General features: G+C 44.5%; 1 protein-coding gene across 1 annotated transcript in view; it reads left to right on the forward strand.

The window, feature by feature from the left end:
* Positions 1 to 23,617, forward strand: part of LOC112238458 (neuronal acetylcholine receptor subunit alpha-7-like) — a 49,039-nt gene that overhangs the window by 20,510 nt on the left and 4,912 nt on the right. Inside the window, exons 6-7 of the mRNA XM_024407038.2 lie at positions 21,045 to 21,212; positions 21,947 to 22,141. Coding sequence (XP_024262806.2) covers positions 21,045 to 21,212; positions 21,947 to 22,141 — 363 coding nt within the window. The remainder of the gene's footprint in view (positions 1 to 21,044; positions 21,213 to 21,946; positions 22,142 to 23,617) is intronic.

Here is a 23,617-nt window from a genome sequence, read left to right on the forward strand (position 1 = left end):
CTCTGGATGGTTCTGAATATGTGGACAATTACAAATATCTAGGTGTCTGGTTAGACTGTAAACTCTCCTTCCAGTACCTCTACTTGCACATTCATCTTCTGCACATCTATTACTCCAGTGTTTAATTGCTAAATTGTAATTATTTTGCCATTATGGCCTATTTATTGCCTTACCTCCCTAATCTTACTTTATTTGCACTCACTGAATATAAATCAAATCAAATCAAATTTTATTTGTCACATACACATGGTTAGCAGATGTTAATGCGAGTGTAGCGAAATGCTTGTGCTTCTAGTTCCGACAATGCAGTAATAACCAACAAGTAATCTAACTAACAATTCCAAAACTACTGTCTTATACACAGTGTAAGGGGATAAAGAATATGTACATAAGGATATATGAATGAGTGATGGTACAGAGCAGCATAGGCAAGATACAGTAGATGGTATCGAGTACAGTATATACACATGAGATGAGTATGTAAACAAAGTGGCATAGTTAAAGTGACTAGTGATACATGTATTACATAAGGATACAGTCGATGATATAGAGTACAGTATATACGTATGCATATGAGATGAATAATGTAGGGTAAGTAACATTATATAAGGTAGCATTGTTTAAAGTGGCTAGTGATATATTTACATAATTTCCCATCAATTCCCATTATTAAAGTGGCTGGAGTTGAGTCAGTGTCAGTGTGTTGGCAGCAGCCACTCAATGTTAGTGGTGGCTGTTTAACAGTCTGATGGCCTTGAGATAGAAGCTGTTTTTCAGTCTCTCGGTCCCAGCTTTGATGCACCTGTACTGACCTCGCCTTCTGGATGATAGCGGGGTGAACAGGCAGTGGCTCGGGTGGTTGATGTCCTTGATGATCTTTATGTCCTTCCTGTAACATCGGGTGGTGTAGGTGTCCTGGAGGGCAGGTAGTTTGCCCCCGGTGATGCGTTGTGCAGACCTCACTACCCTCTGGAGAGCCTTACGGTTGAGGGCGGAGCAGTTGCCGTACCAGGCAGTGATACAGCCCGCCAGGATGCTCTCGATTGTGCATCTGTAGAAGTTTGTGAGTGCTTTTGGTGACAAGCCAAATTTCTTCAGCCTCCTGAGGTTGAAGAGGCGCTGCTGCGCCTTCTTCACAATGCTGTCTGTGTGAGTGGACCAATTCAGTTTGTCTGTGATGTGTATGCCGAGGAACTTAAAACTTGCTACCCTCTCCACTACTGTTCCATCGATGTGGATAGGGAGGTGTTCCCTCTGCTGTTTCCTGAAGTCCACAATCATCTCCTTAGTTTTGTTGACGTTGAGTGTGAGGTTATTTTCCTGACACCACACTCCGAGGGCCCTCACCTCCTCCCTGTAGGCCGTCTCGTCGTTGTTGGTAATCAAGCCTACCACTGTTGTGTCGTCCGCAAACTTGATGATTGAGTTGGAGGCGTGCGTGGCCATGCAGTCGTGGGTGAACAGGGAGTACAGGAGAGGGCTCAGAACGCACCCTTGTGGGGCCCCAGTGTTGAGGATCAGCGGGGAGGAGATGTTGTTGCCTACCCTCACCACCTGGGGGCGGCCCGTCAGGAAGTCCAGTACCCAGTTGCACAGGGCGGGGTCGAGACCCAGGGTCTCGAGCTTGATGACGAGCTTGGAGGGTACTATGTTGTTGAATGCCGAGCTGTATAGTCGATGAACAGCATTCTCACATAGGTATTCCTCTTGTCCAGATGGGTTGGGCAGTGTGCAGTGTGGTTGAGATTGCATCGTCTGTGGACCTATTTGGGCGGTAAGCAAATTGGAGTGGGTCTAGGGTGTCAGGTAGGGTGGAGGTGATATGGTCCTTGACTAGTCTCTCAAAGCACTTCATGATGACGGATGTGAGTGCTACGGGGCTGTAGTCGTTTAGCTCAGTTACCTTAGCTTTCTTGGGAACAGGAACAATGGTGGCCCTCTTGAAGCATGTGGGAACAGCAGACTGGTATAGGGATTGATTGAATATGTCCGTAAACACACCGGCCAGCTGGTCTGCGCATGCTCTGAGGGCGCGGCTGGGGATGCCGTCTGGGCCTGCAGCCTTGCGAGGGTTAACACGTTTAAATGTTTTACTCACCTCGGCTGCAGTGGAGAGACCGCATGTTTTCATTGCAGGCCGTGTCAGTGGCACTGTACTGACGCTTAGCTTGTTTAATAGCCTTGCGGAGGGAATAGCTGCACTGTTTGTATTCAGTCATGTTACCAGACACCTTGCCCTGATTAAAAGCAGTGGTTCGTGCCTTCAGTTTCACACGAATGCTGCCATCAATCCACGGTTTCTGGTTAGGGAATGTTTTAATCGTTGCTATGGGAATGACATCTTCAACGCACGTTCTAATGAACTCGCATACCGAATCAGCGTTTTCGTCAATGTTGTTATCTGACGCAATACGAAACATCTCCCAGTCCACGTGATGGAAGCAGTCTTGGAGTGTGGAGTCAGCTTGGTCAGACCAGTTTCTGTCTGTAGGCAGGGATCAACAAAATGGAGTCGTGGTCAGCTTTTCCGAAAGGGGGGCGGGGCAGGGCCTTATATGCGTCGCGGAAGTTAGAGTAACAATGATCCAAGGTCTTTCCACCCCTGGTTGCGCAATCGATATGCTGATAATAGACTTTTCTATTGTGTTATTGACTGAACGTTTCTTTATTCCATGTGTAACTCTGTGTTGTTGTTTGTGTTGCACTGCTATGCTTTATCTTGGCCATGTCGCAGTTGTAAATGAGATCTTGTTCTCAACTGGCCGACCTGGTTAAATAAAGGGGAAACAAAAATACAATAAAAAACACTTCCTCTAGGTACAGTGGTTGCGAAAGTACTCACCCCCCTTGGCATTTTTCCTAGTTTGTTGTCAGACAACCTGGAATTAAAATTGATTTTTGGGGGGTTTGTATCATTTGATTTACACAACATGCCGACCACTTTGAAGATTTGTTATTGTGAAACAAACAACAAATAAGACAAAAAAAAATGAAAACTTGAGCGTGCATAACGATTCATCCCCCCAAAGTCAATACTTTGTAGAGCCACCTTTTGCAGTAATTACAGCTGCAAGTCTCTTGGGGTATGTCTCTATAAGGTTGGCACATCTAGTCACTGGGATTTTTGCCCATTCTTCAAGGCAAAACTGCTCCAGCTCCTTCAAGTTGGATGGGTTCCGCTGGTGTACAACAATCTTTAAGTCATACCACAGATTCTCAATTAGATTGAGGTCTGGGATTTGACTAGGCCATTCCAAGACATTTAAATGTTTCCCCTTAAACCACTCAAGTGTTGCTTTAGCAGTATGCTTAGGGTCATTGTCCTGCTGGAATGTGAACCTCTATCCTAGTCTCAAATCTCTGGAAGACTGAAACAGGTTTCCCTCAAGAATTTCCATGTATTTTGTGCCATCTGTCATTCCTTCAATTCTGACCAGTTTCCCAGTCCCTGCCAATGAAAAACATCCCCACAGCGTGATGCTGCCACCACCATGCTTCACTGTGGGGATTGTGTTCTCGGGGTGATGAGGTGTTGGGTTTGTGCCAGACATAGGGTTTTCCTTGATGGCCAAAATGCTACATTTTAGTCTCATCTGACGAGAGTACTTTCTTCCATATGTTTGGGGAGTCTCCCACATGCCTAATGGTGAACACCAAACGTGTTTGCTTATTTTTTTATTTAAGCATTGGCTTTTTTTCTGGCCACTCTTCCGTAAAGCCCAGCTCTGTGGAGTGAACAGCTTAAAGTAGTCCTATGGACAGAAAGTCCAATCTCCGCTGTGGAACTTTGCAGATCATTCAGGGTTATCTTTGGTCTCTTTGTTGCATCTCTGATTAATGCTCTCCTTGCCTGGTCTGTGAGTTTTGGTGGGCAGCCCTCTCTTGGCAGGTTTGTTGTGGTGCCATATTCTTTCCATTTTTTAATAATGGATTTAATGGTGCTCCGTGGGATGTTCAACATTTCTGATATTTTTTATAACCCAACCCTGAGCTTTACTTCTCCACAACTTTGTCCCTGACCTGTTTGGAGCTCCTTGGTCTTCATGGTCTTCATGGTCTTAATGGTGCCACTTTCTAGGTGGTGTCCCTTGCTTGGTGGTGTTGCAGACTCTGGGGCCTTTCAGAACAGATGTATGTATATATACTGAGATCATGTGACACTTAGATTGCACACAGGTGGACTTTATTTAACTAATTATGTGACTTCTGAAGGTAATTGGTTGCACCAGATCTTATTTAGGAGCTTCATAGCAAAGGGGGTGAATACATACGCACGCACCACTTTTGGAATTTATTTCATTATTTTTAAAGTAATTTATTTTCATTTCACTTCAGCAATTTGGACTATTTTGTGTATGTCCATTACATGAAATCCAAATAAAAAAAACAATTTAAATAACATGTGTTTGCAACAAAATAGGAAAAATGCCAAGGGGAGTGAATACTTTTGCAAGCCACTGTACATGTCCAGGATCAGCTTCCAATCATAACCTTAACCATTAACTTCACTCTACTCCTGGAAAGAAAGTGTACCCAAGCGCGCCTTAGCCCAGCTTGAAGAAATGTATTGACCCGTTGAAGTATCCTGGGGTAAGGAATGATTTTTGGATTCACTCTACTCGTTTCAGTTACCTTGAGTTAATGTCAGGTTTCAGGGAAGATGATGCCACAGCGTGAGGATAGTCTTGCTAAGACTATCTGACCTCCACTGCACAAGCCAAATGCACAGTCAGTCATTAGATCAATATCGTGGTAGGAAGGATGTTTTGGCTTTCAAAGCACTTTATTTATTGTTTCATCCAACATCCCGGAACCATAATCCAATTTCATCTTTGATATCAGATGATTCTGAAAGCTCTACCACTATGTTCAATTGATCATCTGTTCTTTAACGGGGCAATCTGCAATAGCTACATCCATTTTTGGACTGATGAAATAAATATATGTACCCATTGATTATTTAAGAATATAACTTATAAATGCCCCATGAGCTTAGTTCAACTGTCGTACCCCATTGTAACCCAAAATATAGTTTTAAAGATATGTCCAGATATGACAATAAACCATTCTCAACATTTAACCCAGCGTGGGAAAGAAATGCAGTTGATTTTGGTTGAGTGGGATTTTTATACAGTACTTATACTGTAAGTGAAATGAACCCCGTTAACCCAATCTAATATTTTCAGATATTTGATATTCGTACTAAGCAGATTTAGCACCATTCTGTCAGTTGAGAAATATTGCTTTGAAATACATGTCTTCATATTATCACAAAATACACTACTTAAATGTTGCCCCATTATTATCTGTCTATTTCTACACTTCTGGGGGACTGAAATTGGTGCAGAATAGTAATAGTAAGAAGAATTACAAAGAAGACGAAGAAGATCATTAGAATGCTGTCTTTCATTCCAACCAATACAAGACCACCCCAGTTTTAGTCCCACTTCACTGCAGATTAAATCAATTTATTTGTTACTTTTCTAGCTTGTCCTCGTTTCTTTTCCTCCCACCCAAGAGACCCGACAACCCTCCTGTAACTTCCCTTCAGTCATTCATGATGTATGTCATCATGACTGCGTCCCAAACAGCACCCTATTCCCTATGTAGTTCACATGCACTACTTTTGACTAAGCCTACATCACATGTAGGGAATAGGGTGCCATTCGAGAGACAACCATAGTCCCTGAAGATATCAAAGAGAACAGTAGGTGGTAAAATCTCATAGAATTGCAACATTCTACCAAGGAGCTGTGGGTGTAAAAACACAATGTTAAAGGTCCGATTCAGAGGTTTTTATCTCTATCAAATCATTTCTGGGTAACAATTAAGTAACTTATTGTGATAGTTTTCAATTAAACTGGTCAAAAAGAAACAAAAATGGCTTCTGGGCAAAGATTTCTCAAGTAAGAATTCAGTTAGGACTGTCTGGTAGTGGTCTGAGTGGGGAGGGGACAACTGAAAACTAGCTGCTATTGGCAAGAGAGGTTTGGAACTCTCTTTCTTATTGTTCTATTAACTAATTCACTGCCTGGTGATGTCACCAGGCAGGCCAAAACTCCATAACACCAAAACAGGCTGAAATGTATTTTTAAACAGCTCTTCTGAAAAAAACTCTGGGCATTCTCATAATTTTCACAATTTCACAGTATTATTCCAACCTCATAGTGTGGAAATATATATTTTTAAAAAGTAGAAATTCACGTTTTTGACTGCACTGGGCCTTTAAACTACCTTTTTAACTGTGGTTGGGTGAGAAGTAGATTTTTTTCAGTTGCTACAATCTTCAACACTGTCATTCTTATTTTGTCTTCTGACAACACAATAACTGCAAGTATTTTTCAGTTTCTGTTTTACTTTGGCTGACAGTCTGATTCCCTAACAAACTAGTTTTATTAATTTAATTACTTCGTATCCATCGAGTGTTTCCTCCATTGCATTGATGTTAATTTGTGATGTGTTTAAAATGCATTCTACATTTTAATTCCACATCAGTGCTGCTTGGTTCATAAGATTGGCTCTGTTCATTCTGTATAATAACATGTGTAGGAATGAGATTGGCTCTGTTCATTCTGTAGAATACTTATGCGTAGGAATGAGATTGGCTCTGTTCATTCTGTAGAATACTTATGTGTAGGAATGAGATTGGCTCTGTTCATTCTTATGTGTAGGAATGAGATTGGCTCTGTTCATAATCTGTAGGAATGAGATTGGCTCTGTTCATTCTATATGTGTAGGAATAACATGTGTAGGAATGAGATTGGCTCTGTTCATATAACATGTGTAGGAATATCATTCTAATAACATGTGTAGGAATGAGATTGGCTCTGTTCATTCTGTAGAATACTTATGTGTAGGAATGAGATTGGCTCTGTTCATTCTGTAGAATACTTATGCGTAGGAATGAGATTGGCTCTGTTCATTCTGTAGAATACTTATGTGTAGGAATGAGATTGGCTCTGTTCATTCTGTAGAATACTTATGTGTAGGAATGAGATTGGCTCTGTTCATTCTGTATAATAACATGTGTAGGAATGAGATTGGCTCTGTTCATTCTGTATAATAACATGTGTAGGAATGAGATTGGCTCTGTTCATTCTGTATAACATGTGTAGGAATGAGATTGGCTCTGTTCATTCTGTATAACATGTGTAGGAATGAGATTGGCTCTGTTCATTCTGTATAATAACATGCGTAGGATTGAGTTCACTCTGCTGGTTCACTCTGCTTTTGTCGGAGGTCTGGGAAGTGAGAAGATACTGTAGTGTAAGTGAAGTCTGACCAATCCCTTAATATACTGTAGTGTAGGCAGAGCCGGTCCTGTCCTCCCTGGGGCCCTAAGCAACATTCTGCTAAGGGGCCCTCCTACCTGACCCATGAGAACATGTAAACCATTTACCATTGCCACACAGTCCCACCTGACACCTCAGTGCTCCCACTACAATCCTCCCTCCTTTAAAACAGTTTGCTCCATCTGTCGGTCTAAGAATAAGTAGACCTATACAGAACAGACTGAGGTATAAACAAGCCATATTTATTTAACAAAATATTTTCTATAGAATCTTAAGATAAGTGTATATTAACATTAACATAAATAAGAAATTATAGAAAATATAGAAAATAACAAAATATAACACTGAGCTTTGGCTCTGCTGCCTGGTAATTAGTCCAGTCCTCACAATATTATACAATTAGCTTTGTCTACACAATGTAAACATAAGCCTATAGGCTATGGCTGCAGCTATATGTCTCAATATAGTAAAATAAAACCTACAGTTGAAGTCGGAGGTTTACATACACTTAGGTTAGAGTCATTAAAACTCGTTTTTCAACCACTCCAAATTTTTTGGTAACAAAATATAGTTTTGGCAAGTCGGTTAGGACATCTACTTTGTGCATGACACAAGTTATTTTTCCAACAATTCTTTACAGACAGATTATTTCACTTATAATTCAATGTATCACAATTCCAGTGGGTCAGAAGTTTACATACACTAAGTTGACTGTCTTTAAACAGCTTGGAAACTTCCAGAAAATTATGTCATGGCTTTAGAAGCTTCTGATAGGCTATTTGACATAATTTGAGTCAATTGGAGGTGTACCTGTGGATGTATTTCAAGGCCTACCTTCAAACTTTGCGTCAGATAACAATATTGACGAATACGCTGATTCGGTGTGCGAGTTCATTAGAACGTGCGTTGAAGATGTCGTTCCCATAGCAACGATTAAAACATTCCCTAACCAGAAACCGTGGATTGATGGCAGCATTCGCGTGAAACTGAAAGCGCGAACCACTGCTTTTAATCAGGGCAAGGTGTCTGGTGACATGACCGAATACAAACAGTGCAGCTATTCCCTCCGCAAGGCTATCAAACAAGCTAAGCGTCAGTACAGAGACAAAGTAGAATCTCAATTCAACGGCTCAGACACAAGAGGCATGTGGCAGGGTCTACAGTCAATCACGGACTACAGGAAGAAATCCAGCCCAGTCACGGACCAGGATGTCTTGCTCCCAGGCAGACTAAATAACTTTTTTGCCCGCTTTGAGGACAATACAGTGCCACTGACACGGCCTGCAACGAAAACATGCGGTCTCTCCTTCACTGCAGCCGAGGTGAGTAAGACATTTAAACGTGTTAACCCTCGCAAGGCTGCAGGCCCAGACGGCATCCCCAGCCGCGCCCTCAGAGCATGCGCAGACCAGCTGGCCGGTGTGTTTACGGACATATTCAATCAATCCCTATACCAGTCTGCTGTTCCCACATGCTTCAAGAGGGCCACCATTGTTCCTGTTCCCAAGAAAGCTAAGGTAACTGAGCTAAACGACTACCGCCCGTAGCACTCACTTCCGTCATCATGAAGAGCTTTGAGAGACTAGTCAAGGACCATATCACCTCCACCCTACCTGACACCCTAGACCCACTCCAATTTGCTTACCGCCCAAATAGGTCCACAGACGATGCAATCTCAACCACACTGCACACTGCCCTAACCCATCTGGACAAGAGGAATACCTATGTGAGAATGCTGTTCATCGACTACAGCTCGGCATTCAACACCATAGTACCCTCCAAGCTCGTCATCAAGCTCGAGACCCTGGGTCTCGACCCCGCCCTGTGCAACTGGGTACTGGACTTCCTGACGGGCCGCCCCCAGGTGGTGAGGGTAGGCAACAACATCTCCTCCCCGCTGATCCTCAACACTGGGGCCCCACAAGGGTGCGTTCTGAGCCCTCTCCTGTACTCCCTGTTCACCCACGACTGCGTGGCCACGCACGCCTCCAACTCAATCATCAAGTTTGCGGACGACACAACAGTGGTAGGCTTGATTACCAACAACGATGAGACGGCCTACAGGGAGGAGGTGAGGGCCCTCGGAGTGTGGTGTCAGGAAAATAACCTCACACTCAACGTCAACAAAACTAAGGAGATGATTGTGGACTTCAGGAAACAGCAGAGGGAACACCCCCCTATCCACATTGATGGAACAGTAGTGGAGAGGGTAGCAAGTTTTAAGTTCCTCGGCATACACATCACAGACAAACTGAATTGGTCCACTCACACAGACAGCATCGTGAAGAAGGCGCAGCAGCGCCTCTTCAACCTCAGGAGGCTGAAGAAATTCGGCTTGTCACCAAAAGCACTCACAAACTTCTACAGATGCACAATCGAGAGCATCCTGGCGGGCTGTATCACCGCCTGGTACGGCAACTGCTCCGCCCACAACCGTAAGGCTCTCCAGAGGGTAGTGAGGTCTGCACAACGCATCACCGGGGGCAAACTACCTGCCCTCCAGGACACCTACACCACCCGATGTTACAGGAAGGCCATAAAGATCATCAAGGACATCAACCACCCGAGCCACTGCCTGTTCACCTCGCTATCATCCAGAAGGCGAGGTCAGTACAGGTGCATCAAAGCTGGGACCGAGAGACTGAAAAACAGCTTCTATCTCAAGGCCATCAGACTGTTAAACAGCCAACTACTAACATTGAGTGGCTGCTGCCAACACACTGACACTGACACTGACTCAACTCCAGCCACTTTAATAATGGGAATTGATGGGAAATGATGTAAATATATCACTAGCCACTTTAAACAATGCTACCTTATATAATGTTACTTACCCTACATTATTCATCTCATATGCATACGTATATACTGTACTCTATACCATCGACTGCATCCTTATGTAATACATGTATCACTAGCCACTTTAACTATGCCACTTTGTTTACATACTCATCTCATATGTATATACTGTACTCGATACCATCTACTGTATCTTGCCTATGCTGCTCTGTACCATCACTCATTCATATATCCTTATGTACATATTCTTTATCCCCTTACACTGTGTATAAGACAGTAGTTTTGGAATTGTTAGTTAGATTACTTGTTGGTTATTACTGCATTGTCGGAACTAGAAGCACAAGCATTTCGCTACACTCGCATTAACATCTGCTAACCATGTGTATGTGACAAATAAAATTTGATTTGATTTGAACTCAGTGCCTCTTTGCTTGACATCATGGGAAAATCAAAAGAAATCAGACCTTGTAGACCTCCACAAGTCTGGTTCATCCTTGGGAGCAATTTCCAAACGCCTGAAGGTACCACGTTCATCTGTACAAACAATAGTACGCAAGTATAAACATCATGGGACCACGCAGCCGTCATACCGCTCAGGAAGGAGCTGCATTCTGTCTCCTAGAGATGAACGTACTTTGGTGTGAAAAGTGCAAATCAATCCCAGAACAACAGCAAAAGACCTTGTGAAGATGCTGGAGGAAACAGGGTTAAAAGGAGCTATATCCACAGTAAAACAAGTCCTATTTCGACATAACCTGAAAGGCCGCTCAGCAAGGAAGAAGCCACCGCTCCAAAACCGCCATAAAAAAGCCAGACTACGTTTTGCAACTGCACATGGGAACAAAGATCGTACTTTTTAGATAAATGTCCTCTGGTCTGATGAAACAAAAATGGCCATAATGGCCATAAAGACCATCGTTATGTTTGGAGGAAAAAGAGGGAGGCTTGCAAGCCAAAGAACACCATCCCAACTGTGAAGCACGGGGGTGGCAGCATCATGTTGTGGGGGTGCTTTGCTGCAGGAAGGACTGGTGCACTTCACAAAATAGGTGGTATCATGAGGAGGGAAAATTATGTGGATATATTAAAGCAACATCTGAAGCCTCTGTCTGGAAGTTAAAGCTTGGTCGCAAATAGGTCTTCCAAATAGACAATGACCACAAGCATACTTCCAAAGTTGGCCCATCCAAAGCAATTGGCCAAAATTCACCCAACTAATTGTGGGAAGCTTGTGGAAGGCTACCTGAAACGTTTGACCCAAGTTAAACAATGCTACCAAATACTAATTGAGTGTATGTAAACTTCTGACCCACTGAGAATGTGATGAAAGCAATAAAAGCTGAAATAAATCATTCTCTCTACTATGATTCTTATATTTCACATTCTTAAAAAAAATGGTGATCCTAACTGACCTAAGATAGGGAATTTTTACTAGGATTAAATGTCAGGAATTGTGAAAAATGTTATGTATTTGGCTATGGTGTATGTAAACCTCCGACTTCAACTGTATACAGCTATGTGATTAACTTTGGTTCCCTCTACAGCCTGGGCATTTTCAGCATTCGCATGGGCACCAGTCTGTCTGGGCACCATGTAAACCTCCGACTTCAACTGTATACAGCTATGTGATTAACTTTGGTTCCCTCTGGGCACAGCCTGGGCAGTCTTTTTCTGTCTGGGCACCAGTCTGTCTGGGCACCAGTCTGTCTGGGCACCAGTCTGTCTGGCACCTGGGCACCAGTGGGCACCAGTCTGTCTGGACACCAGTCTGTCTGGACACCAGTCTGTCTGGGCACCAGTCTGTCTGGACACCAGTCTGTCTGGACACCAGTCTGTCTGGACACCAGTCTGTCTGGACACCAGTCTGTCTGGGCACCAGTCTGTCTGTCTGGACACCACCAGTCTGTCTGGACACCAGTCACCAGTCTGTCTGGACACCACACCAGTCTGTCTGGGCACCAGTCTGTCTGGACACCAGTCTGTCTGGACACCAGTCTGTCTGGACACCAGTCTGTCTGGACACCAGTCTGTCTGGACACCAGTCTGTCTGGACACCAGTCTGTCTGGACACCAGTCTGTCTGGAAGAAATTGAGAAACTATCTCACATAGTTACACAGTTATTTACATAAATGCACATCTGCTATAAAATCTGAAATGTTAAGTGTGTAAACATTTTTATGTTTTAATTAAAATCTTACCATCAAAATATTCCTCTTCTGCACTTTCTTGAGGCAAAATCATCAACAATGTCATCATAGGACATGTGATTCCCCACGTCATGATTTATACTCATGATGGCCAGACCACTCAAACTTTCCTGTGACATGAAAGACCTCAGGTAGCTTTTGATGAGCTTTCATTTTGAAAAGGTTAGGATAGAGTTCCTCAAGGTTGTTCTCACAGAGACAGGAAAGCAGCTCAAAGGCAGTCAGTCATCTTGTCTGATGGCAGATCAGGTACATTCTGAATCTCATGTGCCAGATCCATTCCACTGATGTCACAGACATCTCTGAAGGTTAGAGTGTTTTCAACTTCCATGCAGTGAGCCTTTAAAGATTCACTGGACATCTGAGAGGCAGTGCTGAAGTTCAGCAGCACTCCATATTTGGTTTTCACCTTGTTGAGTGTTTTAAATCTCTCATCCATGGATGTCACAGCAGACTCAACCACAATGTTGAAGTAGTTGACATCAAGGTTTTTCAGTGCATCAGTCCCTGGTTCATCAGGAGCATCATAGCTGAAATGTCTCTTGCTGTTTCCCAGTCTCTCATCTTTCAAAACAGCCTCCACATTCATTTCTTCACAAATGCATTTGGCTGTTGTCTGGGCCTCAGAGAATCCAGTTTCCCAGTATGTAGTGAGGGAGGCCTTTGCCTTTGAGATTACATTTACTGTGACCTCCAACTGCATTGAGGGGGATTGGAGGAGCTTGTTCACCTTGTTTGTCATTGTTAGTATCTCACACCATACGACACAGCAAATCAAGAAGCGGTTGGACCCAACTTCCTCTGCAAGTGCTCGTGCCTCCACAGGATTGTTGATCGTCTGTCTGGCTTCCGGTAATGCCTCCCGAACCTCAGAAGCCTGATACCTGATTGCATGAACACTTTGGAACCTACTCTCCCATCTTGTCACTATCAGACTTCACAGTTATGTTCACGTGTTTCTTCAAAACACTCCATCTTTGTGTGCCAGCTGAAAAGAAGGTGAAGATCTTTCACTAATGCCCAAAAACCCAACTGCATCTTTTGAAGATTTGGCAGCATCTGCAATGACAAGGTTTAGAGTATGTGCTCCACATGGGATGAACACGGCTCTGGGATTTTTTTTGCAGTCTGGCTTTACTCCTTGGTGCTTGCCTTTCTTGTTGGTCTCATTATCATAAGCTCGCCCTCTGCAATCTTCAAATGGAATCTTGAGCTCGTTCAGCTTATCTAAGATGACAGTGGACAGATCCAAGCCTGTTGTAACCTCAACATTCACAAAGCCGAGGAAGTCATCCTTGATCTCTGGCTTTCCCTTTAAAGCCACGCTTCTCAGAATAATGAATATTTGCTCCTGGTGACTAATGTCAGGTGTACAGTCCAAGATAATGAAGATGTACTTTGAGTCTCTTACTTGAGTCACTATTGCTTCCAGAATCTTGTCACTCACAGTCTGTATCATCTCATTCTGTGTGCGCTTCCCAAGGTAATGAGCATGTGTCTCTCCATCTTTAATTTTGTTAAGATGATTTTCCATAACGGGGTCAAATTTTGCCAGTAATTCAACCTATTTTAGGAAGTTTCCATTATCTGGTTGGAAGAGTTTGTCTGATGAACCCCTGAGAATGCTAGGTTTATTTCAGCCAGAGATTAGGTGATACTTATTAAACATGTAAGGACATCCTGCAATCTCTTTCTTTCAGCCTCCAAAACTGTCATTTGTCTCTGGTCAAGAGTCTGTCCCCGACTTAGGCGCAGATCAAGTTCTCTCCACTGGGTCTGTCATAGTATTTGCTGAAGCTGGCTTTACTGGGTCTGTGTTAGTACTTGCTGAAGCTGGCTGTACTGGGTCTGTGTTAGTACTTGCTGAAGCTGGCTGTACTGGGTCTGTGTTAGTATTTGCTGAAGCCGGCTGTACTGGGTCTGTGTTAGTATTTGCTGAAGCCGGCTGTACTGGGTCTGTGTTAGTATTTGCTGAAGCCGGCTGTACTGGGTCTGTGTTAGTATTTGCTGAAGCCAGCTGTACTGGGTCTGTGTTAGTATTTGCTGAAGCTGGCTGTACTGGGTCTGTGTTAGTACTTGCTGAAGCCAGCTGTACTGGGTCTGTGTTAGTATTTGCTGAAGCTGGCTGTACTGGGTCAGTGTTAGTATTTGCTGAAGCTGGCTGTACTGGGTCTGTGTTAGTACTTGCTGAAGCCAGCTGTACTGGGTCTGTGTTAGTATTTGCTGAAGCTGGCTGTACTGGGTCTGTGTTAGTATTTGCTGAAGCTGGCTGTACTGGGTCTGTGTTAGTATTTGCTGAAGCTGGCTGTACTGGGTCTGTGTTAGTACTTGCTGAAGCCAGCTGTACTGGGTCTGTGTTAGTATTTGCTGAAGCTGGCTGTACTGGGTCAGTGTTAGTACTTGCTGAAGCCAGCTGTACTGGGTCTGTGTTAGTATTTGCTGAAGCTGGCTGTACTGGGTCTGTGTTAGTATTTGCTGAAGCTGGCTGTACTGGGTCTGTGTTAGTATTTGCTGAAGCTGGCTGTACTGGGTCAGTGTTAGCACAGAGGTTGCTGCTGGAAAGCACAAGTTTCATTTTGTGCACTCGCTTATGAACTGATGTTCACGCGCGACACGGTTATCTTTTCCGAGCTGCAGTTTATAAACAGCATTGCCCGTTGGAGTTTATCAAACATAATAAATAGTTGCATTTCACTCTCACTTTTGTCAGGCACAAAGCAGAACACAGCCCTGGAAGTGGCTGGCAAGCAAGCAAGACACAGACAGAACAAGAGATGCACTGCCCAGCTAGGTTAGCAAGACAGACAGACTAGAGAGAGATGCACTGCCCAGCTAGGTTAACAAGACAGACAGACTAGAGAGAGATGCACTGCCCAACTAGGTTAGCAAGACAGACAGACTAGAGAGAGATGCACTGCCCAACTAGGTTAGCAAGACAGACAGACTAGAGAGAGATGCACTGCCCAGCTAGGTTAACAAGACAGACAGACTAGAGAGAGATGCACTGCCCAACTAGGTTAGCAAGTCAGACAGACTAGAGAGAGATGCACTGCCCAGCTAGGTTAGCAAGACAGACAGACTAGAGAGAGATGCACTGCCCAGCTAGGTTAGCAAGACAGACAGACTAGAGAGAGATGCACTGCCCAGCTAGGTTAGCAAGACAGACAGACTAGAGAGAGATGCACTGCCCAGCTAGGTTAGCAAGACAGACAGACTAGAGAGAGATGCACTGCCCAGCTAGGTTAGCAAGACAGACAGACTATAGAGAGATGCGCTGCAAGCTAGCACATCAACTTAACGTTACTGTTATTTGCTGATAAACTTGGAGAGGAGAGAACACATGTTTACCTGATTGCTGTTCCTGCAATTCACTTACATTGTCACGTCCTGACCTTAGTTCCTTTTTTATGTCTCTGTTTTAGGTTAATCAGGGCGTGAGTTGGGGTGGGCATTCTATGTTTTGTAGTTCTATGTGTTTGGCCTTGTATGGTTCCCAATCAGAGGCAGCTGTCAATCGTTGTCTCTGATTGAGAACCATACTGAGCTCAAGCCTGTTTTCCCACTATGGTTTGTGGGTAGTTATTTTCCGTTTCAGTGTTTGCACCATACGGGACTGTTTCGGTTTTCATTTATTCTCTTGTTCTTTTGTATTTTGTATTCATTCTTGATTAAAAGGTATTATGGATACGTACCACGCTGCACTTTGGTCCTCCTCTCCTTCCACCAACGAAAATCGTTACAGAACTACCCACCAAAAAAGGACCAAGCAGCGTGGTAACTAGGAGCAGCGTGGAATGGACTCATGGACATGGGAGGACATTCTGGACGGGAAGTGTTCCTACACATGGGAGGAGATCCTAGCTGGAAGGGATCGCCTCGCATGGGAACAGGTGGAGGCAACCAGGAGAGCGGAGGCAGCAGGTAGAGGGAGCCAGCGATTTGAGGGAACACGGCTGGCAAGGCAGCCCCAAAAATGTATGGGGGGGGGTCACACGGGGAGATTGGCGAAGTCAGGTAGGAGACCTGAGCCAACTCCCCGTGCTTGCCATGGCGAGAGAGTGACCGGGCAGGCACCGTGTTATGTGGTGAAGCGCACAGTGTCCCCAGTGCGCACGCATAGCCCGGTGCGCTACATCGCAGCTCCTCGAATCGTCCGGGCTAGAGTGGGCATTGAGCCAGGAGGGATGATGCCGGCTCAGGGCATCTGGTCTCCAGTGCGTCTCCTCGGCCCGGGTTATACGGCACCAGCCCTACACACGGTGTCCCCGGTTCGCCAGCCCAGCCCAGTGCAGTCTGTTCCAACTCTCCGCACTTGCCGGGCTACAGGGGGGATCAAGTAAAGACAGGTTGTGCAGGCTCGTTGCTCGAGACCTCCAGTGCACCTCCACGGCCCAGTGCATCCGGTGCCTCGGCCAAGGAAGAGGCCGCCTGTATGTCTCCCCAGCCTGGTGAGTCCTGTGCCTGCTCCCAGAACCAAGTCTGTCCTGAGCTGCCAGAGCCGCCCGTCAGTCCGGAGCTGCCAGAACCGCCCGTCAGTCCGGAGCCGCCAGAGCCGCCCGTCAGTCCGGAGCCGCCAGAGCCGCCCGTCAGTCCGGAGCCGCCAGAGCCGTCCGTCAGTCCGGACCCGCCAGAGCCGTCCGTCAGTCCGGAGCCGCCAGAGCCGCCCGTCACTCCGGAGCCGCTCGCCTGTCAGCCAGAGCCAGAGCCTCCCGCCTGTCCGGCGCCGTCAGAGTCTCCCGCCTGTCCGGAGCCGCCAGTCTCCCGCCTGTCCGGAGCCGCCAGAGCTCCCCGCCTGTCTCCCGGAGCCGCCAGAGTCTCCCGCCTGTCCGGAGCCGCCAGAGTCTCCCGCCTGTCCGGAGCCGCCAGAGTCTCCCGCCTGTCCGGAGCCGCCAGAGTCTCCCGCCTGTCCGGAGCCGCCAGAGTCTCCCGCCTGTCCGGAGCCGTCAGTCTCCCCCCTGTCCGGAGCCACCAGAGTCTCCCTTTTATTCGGGGCCCGCGGTAAGAGTCCCCAGTTCGGGGTCGGCGGCGAGGGTCGCCACTCCAGAGGCGCCACCTAAGTGGGCCAAGACTAAGGTGGAGTGGGGTCTATGTCCCGCACCAGAGCCACCACCGCAGTGAAATTCCCACCCAGACCCTCCCCTATAGGTTCAGGTTTTGCGTCCGGAGTCCGCACCTTTGGGGGGGGGGGTACTGTCACGTTCTGACCTTAGTTCCTTTTCATGTCTCTATTTTGGTTTGGTCAGGGGGTGAGTTGGGGTGGGAATTCTATGTTTTTCATTCTATGTTTTGTATTTCTGTGTTTGGCCTGGTATGGTTCCCAATCAGAAGCAGCTGTCTATCTTTGTCTCTGATTGAGAACCATACATAGGTAGCCTGTTCCCACCTGTGTTTGTGGGTAGTTGTTTTCTGTTTTGTGTATTGCACCTTGCGGAACTGTTCGTTTGTTGTTTTTGTTCTAGTGTTCGTATTTATTAAACATATTATGAATACTTACCACGCTGCACCTTGGTCCTCTTCTCCTTATCCCGACGACATTCGTTACATATAGGGCCGCCCGGCTCTGAGTGTAGGTTCTGTCTGCCCAAGACCCTTAATATACTGTAGTGTAGGTGCTGTCTAACCAAGCCCCTTAATATACTATAGAGTAGGTGCTGTCTGACCAAGCCCCTTAATATACTATAGAGTAGGTGCTGTCTGACCAAGCCCTTAATATACTGTAGTGTAGGTGCTGTCTGACCAAGCCCCTTAATATACTATAGAGTAGGTGCTGTCTGACCAAGCCCTTACTGAACCAGAACTATCAAGACACACAGCGTCAAAAGAGCCATGACACTGTCTTATCAACTCCGCTCCTCGGACACACACACACACACACACACACACACAGAGAGAGACTGACAGACACGTGCGTTTACCATGTGAGTACGTCCTCAACCTGTCAGTGTGGGTGATTACTGTTCTGTTCCCTCTTACGTTTCCCTTACTGTAAGACAACACTGGGTCTATGTAGCATCCAAATATATGGCTGGAAATAGCTCATTACTAGATTTCCTCTGAATTGATAGTGGCGTTGTGGACAAATTGCTTCCTAACTTTTCAAAATGAACACTTGTTCAATCAGACAAACCATTATGGCACAAAGCTTTATCAATGCTTTACTGCACAAGAAAGTCATCGGGTAAGACCACAATGGTTGAGCAGTATGAGTGAAGAGGCAGGCAGAAACGGTGTAGAGAAGATCAGTGTTCAGAACCAAATGACATTTTGGGGCGTTTGTCTTCGTGGGCCGGTCTCCATTGCATGTAAATGGAAAACCATTTTGCACTGCCTTCTCTTTTATGGCCTTTGTCTCCCGCCAGAGAGTTGTTTTCTCATCCTCTAATAGTTTTCTTTAATAAAGATGAAGATGTTTTATGCCTGTCTTTCTCATGATAGATTACTGGGCACTCATCCCTATTTCTCTGATTTGAGTTCTCTGTTGTGGTGTATAGGACTGTCTGTACTGTTGTTGTGGTGTATAGGACTGTCTTTACTGTTGTTGTGGTGTATAGGACTGTCTTTACTGTCGTTGTGGTGTATAGGACTGTCTTTACTGTTGTTGTGGTGTATAGGACTGTCTTTACTGTTGTTGTGGTGTATAGGACTGTCTTTACTGTTGTTGAGGTGTATGGGACTGTCTTTACTGTCGTTGTGGTGTATGGGACTGTCTTTACTGTTGTTGTGGTGTATGGGACTGTCTTTACTGTCGTTGTGGTGTATAGGACTGTCTTTACTGTTGTTGTGGTGTATAGGACTGTCTTTACTATCGTTGTGGTGTATAGGACTGTATTTACTGTTGTTGTGGTGTATGGGGACTGTCTTTACTGTTGTTGTGGTGTATGGGACTGTCTTTACTGTTGTTGTGGTGTACTGTTGTTGTGGTGTATAGGACTGTCTTTACTGTTGTTGTGGTGTATAGGACTGTTGTTGTGGTATATAGGACTGTTGTTTACTGTTGTTGTGGTGTATATGACTGTTGTGGTGTATAGTACTGTCTTTACTGTTGTTGTGGTATATAGGACTGTTGTTTACTGTTGTGGTGTATAGGACTGTTGTTGTGGTGTATAGGACTGTTGTGGTGTATAGGATTGTCTTTACTGTTGTTGTGGTGTATAGTACTGTCTTTACATTTGTTGTGGTGTATAGGACTGTCTTTACTGTGGTTGTGGTGTATATGACTGTTGTGGTGTATAGGACTGTTGTTGTGGTGCATAGGACTGTTGTTGTGGTGTATAGGACTGTTGTGGTGTATAGGATTGTCTTTACTGTTGTTGTGGTGTATAGGACTGTCTTTACTGTTGATATGGTGTATAGGACTGTTGTTGTGGTGTATAGGACTGTTGTGGTGTATAGGATTGTCTTTACTGTTTGTTGTGTTGTGTATAGGACTGTCTTTACTGTTGTTGTGGTGTATAGGACTGTTGTTGTACTGTAGGACTGTTGTGGTGTATGGGACTGTCTTTACTGTTGTTGTGGTGTATAGGACTGTTGTTGTGATGTATAGGACTGTTGTGGTGTATAGGACTGTCTTTACTGTTGTTGTGGTGTATGGGACTGTCTTTACTGTTGTTGTGGTGTATGGGACTGTCTTTACTGTCGTTGTGGTGTATAGGACTGTCTTTACTGTTGTTGTGGTGTATAGGACTGTCTTTACTATCGTTGTGGTGTATAGGACTGTATTTACTGTCGTTGTGGTGCATAGGAGTGTATTTACTGTTGTTGTGGTGTATGGGACTGTCTTTACTGTTGTTGTGGTGTATAGGACTGTTGTTGTGGTGTATAGGACTGTCTTTACTGTTGTTGTGGTGTATAGGACTGTTGTTGTGGTATATAGGACTGTTGTTTACTGTTGTTGTGGTGTATATGACTGTTGTGGTGTATAGTACTGTCTTTACTGTTGTTGTGGTATATAGGACTGTTGTTTACTGTTGTGGTGTATAGGACTGTTGTTGTGGTGTATAGGACTGTTGTTGTGGTGTATAGGACTGTTGTGGTGTATAGGATTGTCTTTACTGTTGTTGTGGTGTATAGTACTGTCTTTACATTTGTTGTGGTGTATAGGACTGTCTTTACTGTGGTTGTGGTGTATAGGACTGTTGTGGTGTATAGGACTGTTGTTGTGGTGCATAGGACTGTTGTTGTGGTGTATAGGACTGTTGTGGTGTATAGGATTGTCTTTACTGTTGTTGTGGTGTATAGGACTGTCTTTACTGTTGATATGGTGTATAGGACTGTTGTTGTGGTGTATAGGACTGTTGTGGTGTATAGGATTGTCTTTACTGTTGTTGTGGTGTCTTCACTGTTGTTGTGGTGTATAGGACTGTTGTTGTGATGTATAGGACTGTTGTGGTGTATAGGATTGTCTTTACTGTTGTTGTGGTGTATAGTACTGTCTTTACTGTTGTTGTGGTGTATAGGACTGTCTTTACTGTGGTTGTGGTGTATAGGACTGTTGTTGTGGTGTAAAGGATTGTCTTCACTGTTGTTGTGGTGTATAGGATTGTCTTTACTGTTGTTGTGGTGTATAGGACTTTGTCTTTCATATCTTTATACCCTCTGAAAATGATCTCTCTAGCTCTAAATTTTGTTTCTCTCTCTCTCTCTCTCTCTCTCTCTCTCTCTCTCTCTCTCTCTCTCCATCTCTCCCATTTATCCCCCTCTCTTTCTCTCCTCATGTTTCTCTCTCCTCTCCTCGTTCCAACACAGGCATCTTCAAGAGCACCTGCTACATCGATGTGCGCTGGTTTCCCTTTGATCTCCAGAGGTGTGACCTGAAATTTGGCTCTTGGACCTATGGGGGCTGGTCTCTGGACCTACAGATGATCGAGGCAGATATCACAGGTTACATCCCCAACGGAGAGTGGGACCTAGTCGGTAAGAGTTAGTGGCTGGCCAGTATTGGACAAGATATTGTCATCACAAAACCTGGGTTCTGATGGCAAGGTTGTTTGGAAGACTGTGCTGCCAGTCCTGTTTGGGCCATATACCGTTATTCTTCTTACAGTATCTGTTTTGGACAAAAGTCTCTAAATTACAATATTACATCAAATGATTACAATAACTGTTTTGAACAAGCATGGAAGTTTGGGATAACTCACAAATATACCCAGACTATATTTTTTTAAATTTTGAGTTTAACTTTCAAACTCGATCGTCAAACTATAAAAGCTAGATCCTGTATGTATGATTGATCACATTTAAATAAAATAGGAGAATTCATTTTAAAGGCTTTTCCTCAGCAGTACAGATCTTTAGTGATATTGGCTTCTACGGAATCCCTGGCAAATTGACTAATGTGTTTACAAGAGAGGGGTTCTAATGAAATGCCATCCCAGTGCTGAATATAGTTTTTCTTGCATGTTGGACTGCTTATTAAAAAATGGCAGACTCTATTACTGTGATGGGGAACTGATGAAAACTAACAGGATCATTTGATTCAGGGTCAAACTCCCAATACCTTTAACTTACAAAGGTTTCCTTATTGTGAAACACCATTCATTTGCCTGGGGGAAAAAAGACACCCATTACTGCAAATCATCACAACCCAGATTGAGTACTCAAACTGTAATTGACTTCCTATATTGTTGTCTTCCTGGTGTATGATACAGAGGTGCCGGGGCGCAGAAACGAGCGCTTCTACGACTGTTGTAAGGAGCCTTACCCTGACGTAACCTTTACTGTGGTGATGCGTAGACGTACCCTCTACTATGGCCTCAACCTCCTCATCCCATGTGTTCTCATCTCCACCTTGGCCCTGCTTGTCTTCCTACTGCCTGCAGACTCTGGGGAGAAGATATCACTGGGTCAGCTCCGTGGGTTGGTGGGTGGGTGGATGGAAGGTTGGGTGGAGTACTACTACTGGACATTAAACATAAATAGGTTATTAAATCAACAACTGTAACTAGGGGTGTGGGGTTGTCATCTAAGGAGTTCTCATTGTGAAAAATTCTAAAATGAATGTACAAACATCATGATATTCATTGATGTCAATGGGAGATTTGTGTAGCAATTAAACATATATTTCAAGCTAGGATCAACCCAGCTTGGGGCCATCTAGCTTGGGGCGGCAGGGTAGCCTAGTGGTTAGAGCGTTGGACTAGTAACTGAAAGTTTGCATGTTTAACGAGCCAGCACGAGCTGACAACGAGCTGACAAGGTACAAATCTGTTGTTCTGCCCCTGAACAGGCAATTAACCCACTGTTCCTAGGCCGTCATTGAAAATAACAATTTGTTCTTAACTGACTTGTTAAATGAAGATAAAATTAAAACCTACATGCCAGGCAAGACACCCTATACTTCTCATAAGGTGATACACTTATTATTATTTTGAGTTTATAACTCAGTATTCACTCAAGCCTCACTGAGGGAAACCAGCCACTGGAAAAATATTCATGAAAAGCTCCAGCAGTTGGTCATCAAGCAAATTCTTATTCACCTTTCAGAAGTCAGGCTTCAGTCTCCAGATTACTCTGATTTATCATTCAGTGCTAAGAGAATCATATTGAACATCCTATTTCCATCTCTCAGAACCTGGCTGAGTGCTGACTGTTGGCTTCGAGCTGTATAAGGCATCAAGGCGATTTATGTATGTCTACATGTCTCGTTGGAAAGATTGCAATGGAGATGGTTTCCTTAATTAACCCAGTGTTTCTCCAAAAGAGCTGTGTGTGTGTGTGTGTGGCAGCTGCTTGGGTGTCTAGAGGGGTGATGGGGAAAGCAGGAAATGTGTTTGATGTAGTCAGTCAAACTTCAAAGGAATAAAAAAACATCTTGCTGTAGTGTATATGATTTAATGCTGCCATGTTGTTTTTAGTACAGTATTTACACACTATGCAACATGAAAGATTTATGAATCAAACTTAGTGGAAAGTGTGACCATCACAAAACACCATCTGCCTTTATGATCAAGACTTACTGTATCAACCAACCAACACCATTATCTGTCAGCCTTTTTAGAAGTGATCAATGCACAACGGAAGATGTATTCAGCTTCAGTTCCTTCTGAGGAAACTGACATGGCTGACTTGAACAGAGACAGGGACTGTTGATCAGGGGAAAGAGATGAATATCCAGGCAGGGTCAACACTGCTGTTGTCTTTATGGTCCTTGGGGGTGCAGTGAACACACCTGCCAACATTAACTTGTGTCTCAAATGGAACCCTATTCCCTTTATAGTGCACTACTATTGAACCCTATTTTCTTTATAGTGCACAACTATTGAACCCTATTTCCTTTATAGTGCACTACTATTGAACCCTATTTCCTTTATAGTGCACTA

The sequence above is a fragment of the Oncorhynchus tshawytscha genome, unplaced genomic scaffold, assembly GCF_018296145.1.
Source record: "Oncorhynchus tshawytscha isolate Ot180627B unplaced genomic scaffold, Otsh_v2.0 Un_contig_14872_pilon_pilon, whole genome shotgun sequence".
NCBI lineage: Eukaryota > Metazoa > Chordata > Actinopteri > Salmoniformes > Salmonidae > Oncorhynchus > Oncorhynchus tshawytscha.